The sequence below is a fragment of the Pipra filicauda genome, unplaced genomic scaffold (assembly GCF_003945595.2).
Source record: "Pipra filicauda isolate LSUMZ 115617 unplaced genomic scaffold, ASM394559v2 scaffold186_size1760508_pilon, whole genome shotgun sequence".
Lineage (NCBI taxonomy): Eukaryota > Metazoa > Chordata > Aves > Passeriformes > Pipridae > Pipra > Pipra filicauda.
In genome coordinates this window covers 1,676,640-1,689,771 of record NW_024104294.1, presented here as the reverse complement: position 1 = coordinate 1,689,771, position 13,132 = coordinate 1,676,640, and the positions used below count along the sequence as shown (strand labels likewise).

General features: G+C 45.7%; 1 protein-coding gene across 2 annotated transcripts in view; it reads right to left on the bottom strand.

Annotated features, from left to right (window-relative positions):
- Nucleotides 1–11,369: 11,369 nt before the first annotated feature.
- ST6GAL1 (ST6 beta-galactoside alpha-2,6-sialyltransferase 1) overlaps nt 11,370–13,132 on the bottom strand; it is a 41,338-nt gene continuing 39,575 nt past the window's right edge. For both annotated transcript variants that reach the window (XM_039380142.1, XM_039380141.1), the window contains one exon: nt 11,370–12,840. In XM_039380142.1, the coding sequence (XP_039236076.1) occupies nt 12,599–12,840 (242 nt within the window). In that variant the 3' untranslated portion in view covers nt 11,370–12,598. The remainder of the gene's footprint in view (nt 12,841–13,132) is intronic.

Sequence of the window (13,132 nt, the reverse complement as noted above, 5' to 3'; positions counted from 1 at the left end):
TAAACAGCCAAGTATATGCATTTTTTTTTTCCAAAACCAGGGAAAAGTGATCACAAGCCACCCAGATAACCAGGCACTTCTTTTGCAAGTTTGTGGTTCGTCTGCAAACTGGAGCACTAGATGCCTTTGGCAATGCACATCCTCTCCTGAACAGGTTAGCAGGGAGAAAGCTGAGGCCAATTTAAAAGCTGGTGCCCTAGGAGCCGGGAGGGGAGGTGAGGGGGAGAACACATGTGGGCACCACAGCCTTGGGGAGCTCCCCTGCACTTGGGCGTTTGTCCCATTTGCACACTGTAAAGCTCCTTGGAATAAATCAGTCATCAAAATTCCCTGGATTGTCTCCCCAAACATTCAGAGTGTTTCAATACATCTCTCACGAAGCTGAACCCCAAAGATACACCAAAGACATGTTCCTTCTTTCCTTCAGCAAATTTCAGTCTGAGACTGGTGCATTTCTCATAGCTACTCTGGATAAATGATTAAGTTGGGTAAATTAATGTGTAATTGGAAGAGTGACTCAGAGCTGAACAGAAGCTTTCGGCCCTGAGAGGATAAATGTTAATAACTTTGGCTTCAAGAAAATTATAATTAGAAAAAAAAAACTTGCAAGAAGGGAAAAGTGACACGCGCATATTGAAATAGTCGACATAAAATGGCATTTTTTTCCCTAATTTATTAAAAATAAACAGGAACATGAGACTCCCGACCCTGTACAACAGAGTATCTCCCATATGCTCAAAGCAAGGAAGAGGGAACTCTCCTGCCCTGAGAACCTGCTGGCATCTGGAACCACTGCCCCATCTCTCTGCCTCGAGGGGAGAAGGGGCTGGGGGGACCCAGGGACAGCACCTTCCCAGCTGCACTCCCTTCTCCTGTGGAAGCCCCCAGGAAAACATGGAGGAACCCATGGTCCAGCTCATCCTCAGTGCAATCTCACTCCTCAGTTGACTCCACATACATCAAGGTATTCAGAGGCACAAGCATCTCAGTGTTTGAACTGAAACCTGTGAACTGGGGACAGGACACTCCCCAAACACATACAGCTGCTGTTTTGAGGAGATGCTAAATTACTTCACAAGAGCAAACCACCAGGCTCCAGGATTTTTCTCGAACAGCTCAAGTGACTCTCATTTTTAAATGCTCAATCCCTTAGCTTTGTAATAAGAAAGTTGAAACTGTGCAAGTTTTTACAACACATCCTAAAGGCTGTTTTAATTTAAATATGTATTTTTAAATACTATTTTTGTCTGTGGGAAGTATCTATTTGCACTTCAGGAAAAGGCTCTGGTTTTATCCCATTTAGGCATTTTTTTTTTTTGGAGTTCTTTTCTTCCACCCAGATACCTGAAAGTATCAGATAACAAATCTTGAGAGAGAAACTGAGCAGCAGCTGTGGTAACAGGCACTAGAAAGCTGGTTTTAGACTACACTAGTGGCTTTAATTACTTCAAATACTACAAAACTCAGCAGCCAAAGAGTGGCAGGGAAGGCACTGGCCAATCTACAATAATCTGAATGCATCAGAAGCACTGACCTTGGGAACTCAATCAAGGCAGGCAATATTCATTAAATAGCAGTTGAATGAAAGAAACTAATTTTCATTTACAGATGGCCTTCAGCTTGTGTGAAGATCCCCACTGATTACACCTGCTCACATTCTGAAGCATGTGCAAATATTTCCACTACTCAAATTCCAGCCTGAGCTTCGTCCTCATAATGGATTTTGCTGCACTGTTAGAAGTACTGAATACTGTAGAAAAGTACTTGAAGAATTCCATCCTCTCCCAAAACAGGAGAAAAAGAAGCTAGACACAGCAAAAATGGAATGTATTGTGCATTGACAAAACACTGCCATAAAATACAGAGAATCTCAGCCCATGGCAGCCCTCCAGCTCGTGGGCCTGCATGTGGCACATTGGCAGTGATCTGTTACCAAGGCAGATTAATGACCTTTCCCAGGCTTCAAAATTAAACTATCAGCAAGCATCAGAGCAGCAAGTGTCACAGGTGTAATAGAGAAGTGCAATCTGGCCACTACTGTGCAATCTGTGCAATCTGCACTACTCTGGGAAAACCTGCACTGCAGGAAGCACATACAACAGCAAAACCCTTCAGACCCCAAAAGGTATCACAGAATTGTAGAATGGTTTGGGTTGGAAGGGACAATAAAGATTATCTACTTTCAACCCCCTTGCCACTGGCAGGGACACATTCCGTTTTTCCCACTTCCAATTTTCCCAAGCCAGGGATGCCCCTCACTGCTATTCTTGCTTAAAATACCACTGCTTTGCTCTGTAGCTTTTTGCTTCTTCCCCTTATGCCTGTACATATATACACACACACACACATACCTTTCTCATATGGCAGTAAAAGCCAGGAATTCCCAAGAGCACAAAACCCACTTCTTAAAATCACACTGAGCAGCATAATTCATTAATTCTCACTGAAGTGAGAAGCAACACTGCATATCAGCACAAAATCCCTTCCTGCAGTCTCCTCACATCAAGGGGAGATTCTCCAGTTTCTGCTCCGGGCAAGGACCTGTTCAGGTTTACAAATGGAAAGTTTCCATAGCACTATAGGATTTCTTATGAGTGCCTGTGTATTTGCTTGAGCAAAGGACCTTAAAATATTAATACTGCAGCAAAATCACCTTGACTCAGGACGTTCCTGCCTGCCAAGTGGGACTCAGTGCCAAGCTATGAAGGTGCATGTCAAGTACTTTGCCTATTAGATATACGGCTGATAAGACGGGTTTGGGGCTTTTGTTTTGCTTGTTATAAAAAATTTCCTGAAACTGATTTCACAGCTCTTCCCACTCTCACCGAACATGCCATTTTCTGGTTACTTTTCCAGATGATCATTAAGCTTTTGTTACTGTTTGACCAATGAACAAATGCCAAGTGTTGCTCATGGTGGAATAATCACCTTCTGACTTTATAGGAAGAGCTGTTTTTAAGAGCTTTGGAAAAACCATCCTCAGTTCTGCCAGATCACTATCTTCATGAATCAAAGCAATAGGTACATTAGCAAATAAATATATAATACATTTTTAACTGGAAGGCAGTTAAGCAAGTGATGAGGGGGACTCTCCAAAGGGCATTTTGAGCATGCAAATTCCTAACAGCTCCTGAGAGTCCTGGGCACCAGTCAGAGTGATATCATCCACTCTTCCTGCTTTCACAAGCACTGCAATTCTCAGCCTTGTACTGAGCAGTCACTGCAGGCTCAGCCCTCCTTGGAAGAAAAATATAAAGTGTTTCTGGCATTTGCTGATCCATAGAAGAGCTTTCAAGTGCAACTTCATCACAACCAAAAACCTCAAGCTAGACGCTCACCTGTACCCAAGAGCTTTGGGGAGTTTGGAGGGATTAAGCTCACGGAGAGGGATGGCTTTGGAGTACAGGGTTTTTGTAACAAAATACCGACAACTGTATCCACCCCTGTATGGTTTGTAACAGAGATGAAAAAATTCTGCCCTTCTAGTTTCCTTATGCTGAAAGCAGTGTGGTGCACAGCTCCCACATATATGCACTTTTCATCACTGGTTCCTCTTCCTTAATACTTTAAAATCGATTTACAGCTGCACCCATCACCTCACCCTTTAATGACCTTCTAGCTGCATTACGACCTCAGCTTCATCTGCTTCAGCAAACCACAAGGCTGAACTTTTTTGTATTCATTTATTTATTTTTCTTCGAGTAACTCCCCTGTGAATTCCCCTCACAGTTATAGCTGGGCACAGGGGGGGAATTTAAGGCCTCAGCTCACAGAGGGGTGTGCTGGCAAATTACGCTTTGGAAAAACAGAGACTTCAGGTAACGGGATTGGCTCAGCTGCTATTAATCTGTGTATCAGCTTTTCCAAAGATGCTTACGTTGGAAGATTAGTGAATAAAGCATCCATGTAACGCTGAAGCTACAGAACACAGCTTTACAGAAACCATCTGCTCCCAGGATTGGATGGATTGGTGATGAGACTAGAGCACTGCATAGACATAGGTTTCATAAAGCAAGACACAACCTTCACTGTCCTTTTCCAACTCCCCAGAGACCTTCGAGGGTGGGGGAAGGTGTAGTGGGTTGAAACACAGCTCCTCCATGGTGCAGGAATCTCCAGGTTCCTGTGTGGCCATTGACACACTCGAAGTGACAGGAGTCGGACAGGAAGGGGACTACCAGGGGGCAACACAAGCTTTGTTTTAATATTAATAGCTATTTAAGAGAACTGAAAATTAATTGAGCTTAAAACTATTTCCTGTACTGTCCATTTTATGGCAGTGACAAAAACAGCTGATTTCTTGACATACCACTTCCTTGTTCGCTCATGCCACCAGGGATACTCATTTGCTATTTTTTTCATTCTCTGCCACATATGACGATGCTGCATCATAGCACCATCATTATATTTAATTATTAACTAAAAGTGTGAAATTAAAACAGAGTAAACCAGAATTCCTTCAGGTTTGGTTGTCTACAGGAAGGAGGGCATCAGGAGGCCAGGGACTGGCATGCAGAGCTGGATGAAACTTTCAGTATGAAACCTGGAGCAGCACAGCTTCACCAAAGCCCAGCTTCCAGCTGCAGGTGTCCCACCCACACTCACTTATTCTGCCCTTGTTTTCTTTATACCTATCGAGAACTGAGATCTGGAGAGACCTCCTTGCTTCCTTGTAGGACACAGCCAGGGAGGAGATGGTTTTATTGCTCTGTCACCAAGGGAATGTTTTTGAGTCCCATAATAATGAGAAGAGAAACCCCGAGGTTAGCAGTGCTGTAACACAGGTTGTTTGGAGCATCCATAGAGTCACCTCCACCCCAGTGTCCCAGCAGGACGTGGGTAGGATCAACGAGAAGCCAATCCAACAATGACTGTGTGGGCTCGGTTTACGAACACATGCCCATTTTATGGCTCTTTGCTGGCACCCCTCACCAGAATCTGCAGTCAGATCACGGCAAGCAAAGCAGCCACTCACAGATGAAGCTGGGAGTGTCACCTCCACTTGGTGGCAGGACCAGAAGAGTCCAGACCAGGAGGTAGTGTCTATCCCCAGGGCACAGGGACACTTCAGACCTCCACATGAGCTCAGCAGGGAAGCTCAGAGGCAACAGCTCACCTAAGAGTGAGCTCTAAGTCAGCTCAAGCTCTCTCAGAGCTCAGCGTTGAAAGCTTATTGAGCAAGATGACAATAGTCCGAAAATCATGGGGCAGAAACAGCACTCCACAATCCTGGCACCTCCAGAGTGTTCAAAGACCTGCACAGCTGGAGACAAGCTGGACACGGAGAGCTCAGACCTGCTGCCAGGATACACAACTGTAGTGGTTTGGACCTTGTTTTCCCCCAGAGGCTAAGAGAAGTGGTAGACCCCAAGGGGTGGAAACCCCTGGAAGTTTTGAAGTTCTGCCCAATGGGCGCTCCTGCGAAAATGTAAACATATCACGAGTTCACCGGAAGAGATGAGTTGTAGTTTTTGTTGTTGTAGGAGAGGTGGCCATGTTGTAGAGCCACGAGGAAGGGGCTCTGAGCCCCTTGGGCCCTCTGGGACCTCCCAGCCTCTGGCTGGGGGGCTGCAGGGACGTGGAACAGCCTAAAGCTGGGCTAGGTGCCTGTAGTTATGCCAGGAGATGTTTTCTCCATGGGCGCAGAGCAGCAGCCGACACTGACCAGAGAAACGGTGGCAGAGAGCCAGGACAGATAAGGACCTGAACTGAAGGAGCAGCAGAAGCAACATGCAGCACCGCAGAGGAGACTCCTGGAAGGAGAGCCGAGGAAAGGAGAGCCAAGAGACAGAGTTCTGGGGGTAAGACTGTACCACACTCCCCCAAAACTCCCTTGAGACCCCTCTTGGAGAAGAGGGACATGGACTCCTAGTTTGGAGAGCAGTTTTGGACATGCAGCACCGGAGAGAGAGAGGAGCTGAGAAGCTCAGAGCGTCCCGGAGCTGGACCGGGACGGCCAGATGGAATGCGGGGGGAGTTGACCTTGGCTCCCCCCCTCGCACTGCTGCCACGGTGGCAGCCTGAGAGACAGGGCACAGAGGCCCTGCAAGAGATACCAGACCGTCACGAAGACCCCCCTGTGTCTTCGTGATATGACCGTGGTGGAACGACCTTGTCTGGGGTTACGAAGCCCACGGAAGACCCTTTTGCCTGCGTCAAGGGGGCCAAGGGAGCTTGGATACCTCCCTTGTGAGTGCTGGCAGAAAGCCAGCCACAGCTGCTGCATGCATGTGGAGAAGACAGAACCTGCTGCCTTAGAAGATGCTGCTGCTTAAGGACTGGAAGAGATCTGTCCTTCTTTCCCTCCTGGACTTTTATTTGGATGGGAGAAGAGATCTGATCCATTGTAAATACTATATGTCATGGTAGAGATAGTTGTGATCGTGTGTATAATGTGATATGGTATTTATTTGTACAGTCATTGTAATATATTCCCTTTCCCCCACTTTGGAGTCTGGTGTGTTTTTGTCTGGAAAAACCCATCTCACATTAGGTTGAGATGTGGGAGGGGGGATGGAGCTAGGGAATTGGATTTTGGGGCTATCTCAAACCATGACAACAACTTACCCACACAATTACCCCAGGCCATTCAAAGGCAAGAATGCCAAATCGTTATCATGTTGTCCCAGTCACTCACTGATCTTCCTACACAAACAGTGCCTAAAACTAGAAGTGGGGAAAAAAACTAAAAAGAGACCGCAAGTCATATTTATGCAAATTAGAACTTTTACTCATTAAAAATAAGAAAAGAGTTTCTCTAAACTATTGGTCACAATTAGCCTTGTCAGGCTCAAATTATCTGCCACGACAGTCCTACTTCAACAAGATTGAGTTGCTTCTCATCCAAACTGCTTTGAGCATCTCAGTCCTAACAAATAAACAAGATTTCTTTATAATTTCCTTTAAATTCTTCAGCTTCAGTCCCAGTTCCCGCAACCCATACAAATAACCTTGAACCGGCAGCTGGTACAAGACACCATCTTCTAAATTCTCTAGAAAACTCCGTTCCCCCAGCAACAAACTGCTTTGCACTCTGTCCCAGGCACAGGAGGTCCAGCCTTAACTGTTTGCTCAGCCTTCTTCCTAAATTCAAGTGCAAATGCCCCCTCACACATATTTTCTTAAGAAATGTGGGTCTTTAATATATCTTTGGTAAACCAAGAGAGACTCAAATAAGATAATGTCTGTGAAGATACCTGAGAAAACTATAGGCAACTGAGAGGGGAAACAGATTCTCAGTTCATGAAAATGATTTACAGCTCCCTTGAAGGTAGGATACTTCATTGATTTATCTCAGTTAAAGATCAGGTTCCGTTTTTTAGAAGTGTTTTAAGTGGTAATGCAGTTATTCAGCATTTCTGAATGGGTGTGGATCACTCAGCCAAGTAGGAGAAAGCCAAGGAAGTTCCCCCTCCATACACTTGTTAAGATTAGTGTTTATGTAACACTTCAGGGACGATAAATTACAGTTATTTTGTAATATATAAAGCACATACTGAGCATGTAACTCAATTTTCCTATTTTTATGCTGCTGGGTGTATCAAAAACTGGTTTTTAATGAAACACAGCCTACTTTCACACATATTTTATTTTATTCTGGGAAAGGAAACGAGTGCTACAAATGCTGGTACCGCTTTCACCATCCAGGGCCCTGCATTTCATTTTAGTCTTTAACTATCAGAGAAGGACTCAGCTTTTCCACATTTTGACAGGTTGGGTTTATAGACCTGAGATGACCCAAGGCATTTCAGCATCACTGGAGTGGTACAAGGTAAGCACCTGTGGAGGGCTCTGTGCGAATTACTGAGGCTTGGAACAGGTGATAACACACAGCAGAGCCATTCTGGAGCAGGATTAGCAAAAGCTTGGCTGATTTAATCACCTTCTTATTCTTAGAAGGACCCTCCTTCTGAGGTTCTCCTGCACAGAGGTTTTAGAATTCCTTGAAACTGTAAACTATGCATCCCCATGCTAAAATTTTAACTTTTTCTGACGTGTAGAACAGCCATCAGTACCTGCTGAAGACAGGTTTGTCACAGGTTTGAATTGGCATTGGCTCATGGAAGCACCTCGCCATTGCTTTTGTAAAGGATACCAGGGCCAGAGAGGAAGAACACTGCAAGATACTGCATGAATGGAAATAAAGACATTCCAAGTTGGTTTTGTTCCAATAAGGACAGCTTTCCATGCACACTGACCTCCAAAACCAGCAGCACACCCAGAGCTGGCACAGAGACAGCAAGCCAAGCTCCCTGGGAAGTGTTTGTTCTGCTCAGAGAGATCTCCCTCCTGCCAGAAGTTACTCCAAACCAAACTGCTTTCAGTTCACTCCCTCCACTCCTGCCCTTCTCTGGCTTTCAGGGGGTTATTTAGAATAAAGTGCACTAGACATACACTTTTTCAAACCATCTCCAAGGTCAGATTTTCCTTGTTCATCTTCCATTCTGCTTTGCAAACATCCCTGTATCTTCCCAAAACATAGGAATTTTTTTTTTCAAATGCTCATTGCTGAAATCCCCAAATCAGTTTTCTTCATTGTACACTGTACACTGAAATTAATGGTAGAGTGCTAAGCTTCAAGTCTGACTCGCCTGTCAAAAGATGCAATTAAGATTAAATTCTCCCTGTATCACACATGAGGTTGCAAGCTGAGTTTAGGCCAGCAAGCACATACAAACTCATGCAAAACTTGGAGACACAAACATCCTCGGGTGTCACCTCAGCAGAGGTGACACCTGGAGGATAAGTAGCAGCAGGAGCCACTTACCTACAGAGGGAAGTATTTCACAGGACTTGGATGGAAGATGAGGGGTTCCAAAGCTGGCTCCCACAAGGGCTACTTCCTTTCTCAGTGGAGATGCTGTGAGGGTGCTGTGTTTGTAAACCCTCTGGCACATTCCCCTGAAAGAAGCCCTCCATACCCACCTCCAGAACTGCAGACAAGTTGTGCATGGCATGAGCTGTGTGCTACCAATTCCAAGAGACATCAGATCTCCCTCCATTGTGTTACCAGGATGACCAGTCATGGTTCTGTGTGTTGAAGCCATTTTCCATACCTTTCACAAGACAAGGCTGCTGAACAGCTCACTGAGTTTAGGTCAAAAAGAGAAGCAGCTATTTGCAGACAGAGACATTTACAACTTTACCTTCATCTGCACTTTAAAGACAAGCTAGAAGCAAGAACGTCCTCTTCCTTGAAAGTTCTCTCTTCGAAAGGGAGTACTGATCTGTAGCTCCTTCTTGAAACCTGGAGTGAGGCACAAAGCCAGCTGGGTCCCAGCTTGCTCCCAGCATTCTCCAGGGAGCTCATGAGCTCCAGGTGATGCCTTGCTGAGTACAGTGACTGCAGGTAGCTCCCTTCCCAGGACGCCAGGTAACATATCCACACCTCCACAAGATCTTCCTCACTTTCATCTCTTCTATAAATGCACAGGGATATGAACTAAGATGTATATGGCCATGCACACAAATTATCTGCTCCAGAATGAAGCCTGATGCTTCCACAGTGTGCTTTGTATCATCACCTGAAGCAAGTAATGCAGTTTCCCTGCCAGGCTGGTACGATTCACAAGTGAAGACAAGCACCTACAGTGCTGGGCAAGAGTGTCAGACTTCACAGTATAGAGCAGAGAATGAGCCATCTTACTGTTCCTACACCTTCAGTTGGGTGCATGCACAAAACCAAAGGAATGTGTGGCTGGGGCAGCTTGTGTTTCTCTCCAGGAAGTGCCAGTATGTATTTTTTTAACCGTCACTTGATACATTGGTTGTCAGATCTAGTTCCTACTCACCCACTCCATTCTTCTCAGGGAGGTGAGGACAGGCGTGTTGACTCAGGTGGGAACAGCTTGAATTTCTGGGACTTTTCTCCCCTTGTCTTTAGTGAAAGCAAACCATAAAAACCCACAGGCCCCTTTGTTAGCCCAGACAATGAAAAATCTCCTTTAAAGACAATAAAGTCCAGTGTTCCTCTGTCAGTAACATATTTTCATTGCTTTAAATCACCCAATTATTTCCTCATCCAACCATGACCCCCTGGCAGCAGCACTTGCCTCCTCTGGTCTCTGCTCACCAGAAAACCTCTCCCCACCCGTGTTCCTGGCTCTCTAAAAAGGCAAAGTGGAAAAAACAGTTTCCAGCTGGAAATGTTTTCCACCCTTCTCATATAATTATGGAGAATTTTTCCTAGTTCTTAGCCCTTCAGCAGGTAACTGGAAAGGGCAGTGTTGCCCTCTTCCTGTTTTCTACATGGAGAGAGTTGTTCACTCTGGAAGTGGTTAGGCTGCAGGAGGGATGAGGCTTTTGTTACAGTCTAGCTGTTGCTGCCCACTAACTTACACCTGGCTCTTCTAAATACCAGACTTGCCATCACTTGCAATTTATATTAGATTGGGATCTAGGCAGCCAAAAAGAGGGGGAAAAAAAGATGGTCAAAACTGGCTTATTTTAAGCTCTGTCATAATTCCTTAAAAGTGTGTTTAGACTGTAAGTGAATCACACACCGGATGTAGCTAAAACTGTTACCATCACATTTGAAATTCCATGCCCAGTGCAAGACTATTGCCATAAATAACAGAGGGTTCTGAGAGACCCTGGGGAGCCTGTCTGACATTTTGTCTTCTTGCAGGAGCCCTGTAGAGGAGCAGGTGGTTTGGGGATCCCCAGGTGACCAGCAGGCAGATTGTTCTGGCTTCCCAGAAGCCATGTGCTATCCATCAGTTCCACAGCCCAAGACGAAGAGGGTGGCTGGGCTGATCTCCCCAGGGTGGATGCTCGGGGAAAATAACATGGTGGGAAATGTCAAATGAGACAATGTAGGAAGAGAGTCTGAAGGTATTCAAGTTTCAACTAAACACATACTAAGAAGGCAAATTGCTGTGGCAGACACTCCCTTGATCCAAAGGCCAGAGTTAGGACTGTTAGAAACTAAGAGTGGTGATGGGGAGAGGTTGCTGCAGCTCTCCCAAAAAACCCCTTATGGCTTTTCCCCCACAAGCTCTCTCCTCTCACGGGGAAAAGGAATGCTTAACAAGACACAGCTGCCTTCACAGCATTCCTGCCCTAGCACTCCTGAGTAGTAGTGCCAGGACCTGAACTTTTTTCCCTACATATATGCCATACAATTTGTTAAGCACTGACAGACCCAATGCATCCCAAGAGATGGGGGTGCAGAGAGCCAGGCTCTGAGCTGAAGGAACAGCTCTGCAGTGGCCCTCTCACCAGCAGGGCAAGAGCCACGGGCTCATTGGAATGAGTAGGGGAGCAGCTCCCTCCCAGCTCTGCCTGCACTGGTGCAAGACTGGTGCAAATCCCCAGGGTCATGGAGCAAAGATATTTACACCGGTTTCACCAAGGCAAAAACAGGCCAATGACTTCACAGGATTTATTCAAAACAGGAGAAGAAAAAGCTTTCTTTACAGACCTGATGAAACACACCAGTACAGGAGACAGGGAAGGTGTTCTCACCAGCATACAAGAGATTGCACAGCTACTACTTCCATCATGCTGCCACAGGAGTCCCCTGGAGCAGGAAAAAGCTGCCCTTCTCAGTTCTGCCTGTTTCAGCATGAGAAGCAGAGCACACTCTCCCTCCTCACACCTCATGAAGCATGGAAGCAGTAAATCTGCTCCCCACCTACTCAGAAAAGCACACAGCAGCCGAGAGATTCCTTCTGGTAGCTTGCAGAAGACTGGAACTCATCTAGAAGCAGCTCTGTGGTATTTGTTACTGGGGACAGGAAGTAATTTGCCAACAATTGCAAAGGTAGAGCAGCAGACAGCTGGAAAGAGGTACTGACTTCCAGTGAGCTCTCCCATGTGTGCCTTGGAGCATCTTCCCCAAAACATTTCTGAAATAAGGGTTCTTCTGTACCAAGCCCAACACTGTACTGGAGAAGTAAATGTTCACTAAAATTTATTTTAAATTATTTTTAAAAAAGTAACAAGATTTAAAAGTCTTGCAAGAATCACTGAATTGTGAATTGCCTCCCTCTTCCTTGGTCAAAAATGTCACCTGAGTGGTTTTAGAAGTCTTACAATTCAGAAGGAAGTTGTCAAGGTAATTTTACAAACTATTTATAAAATGAAATATTTTGGACAAGGAATTTAGCTTATCAGTACACAGCTTGACAGCATTTCCATAGATCAGTCCTGCTCTGAAGAGCTCCTAGGACTATGGGAACAAATTTTAAATTATTTCTCTTGTTTCCCAATGGACCAGGTTTTTGGCTGTCATAACCCTTTTTAAGCAAACCAAACTGTATTCACCATTTGATCCCAACTTGTGCAATCTCTGCTCAGAAAGCCTCTCCTGCACCTCCCCCACACCATCATGGGCTGAGAGGCAGACAGAGGTATCCACCCACTGCATGAGCCTGGCTCCACTGGGAGTGAATTTATTGCAGTGACTCATGCAGATATGGTGTGGATGTACCACAGTGAGTTAACACCACCTCACAGAGCTGGTCAACGAAGTCCTAAGAGCAAGCGCTGCTACATGGAAGAGCTGTCAAAACACACCAGTGCTTAGACCTAACAAATCTGACAACCCTGATTTAAAAAGTGCTTTGACAGTCAAGGAAAACTAAACACCAATCCATTAGCAACGCGCTTTTCGGAAGCCGGGCAGGGTGGCTTTCCCATGAGTATAGATGTCCTCGTCTGTGCCCTGGTTCATGTGCTTCACCAGGTTCTTCTCGAAGAGCAGAGGGTGGTAAGCTCCCATGGTGCAGGCGTGGTCATGAAACTTCTGGTAATAGTGGCAAATGTCCGTCTGCCGCTTGGAAGGGAGGAATTCGTACACGTCCACCTCATCACAGAGTGTCATCATGATCACAATGCCTGGGGAAGGATGGAAGGGAGACAGCCCACATCAGCCCAGAGAACCAATTAAACACTCGAGCAAGACAGGCAGGCAGCAAGGAGCATCCAGCTCCCAGGGGAAGGGCTTCCTTTTGGGACATTCAGAGTAGAGGGGGAGCAAACAAATCTGGCCAGATCAGGGATGTCTTCTGAAGCTCTCCCTTGCGAAGTGTGTGATCGATGTGATCACAGCGGATTGTTTACAGCGACAGACCTGCTAAAAGGCCAATTTTTAAGAGTGCTACCATTCTCAATGACCTTCATGGAAACT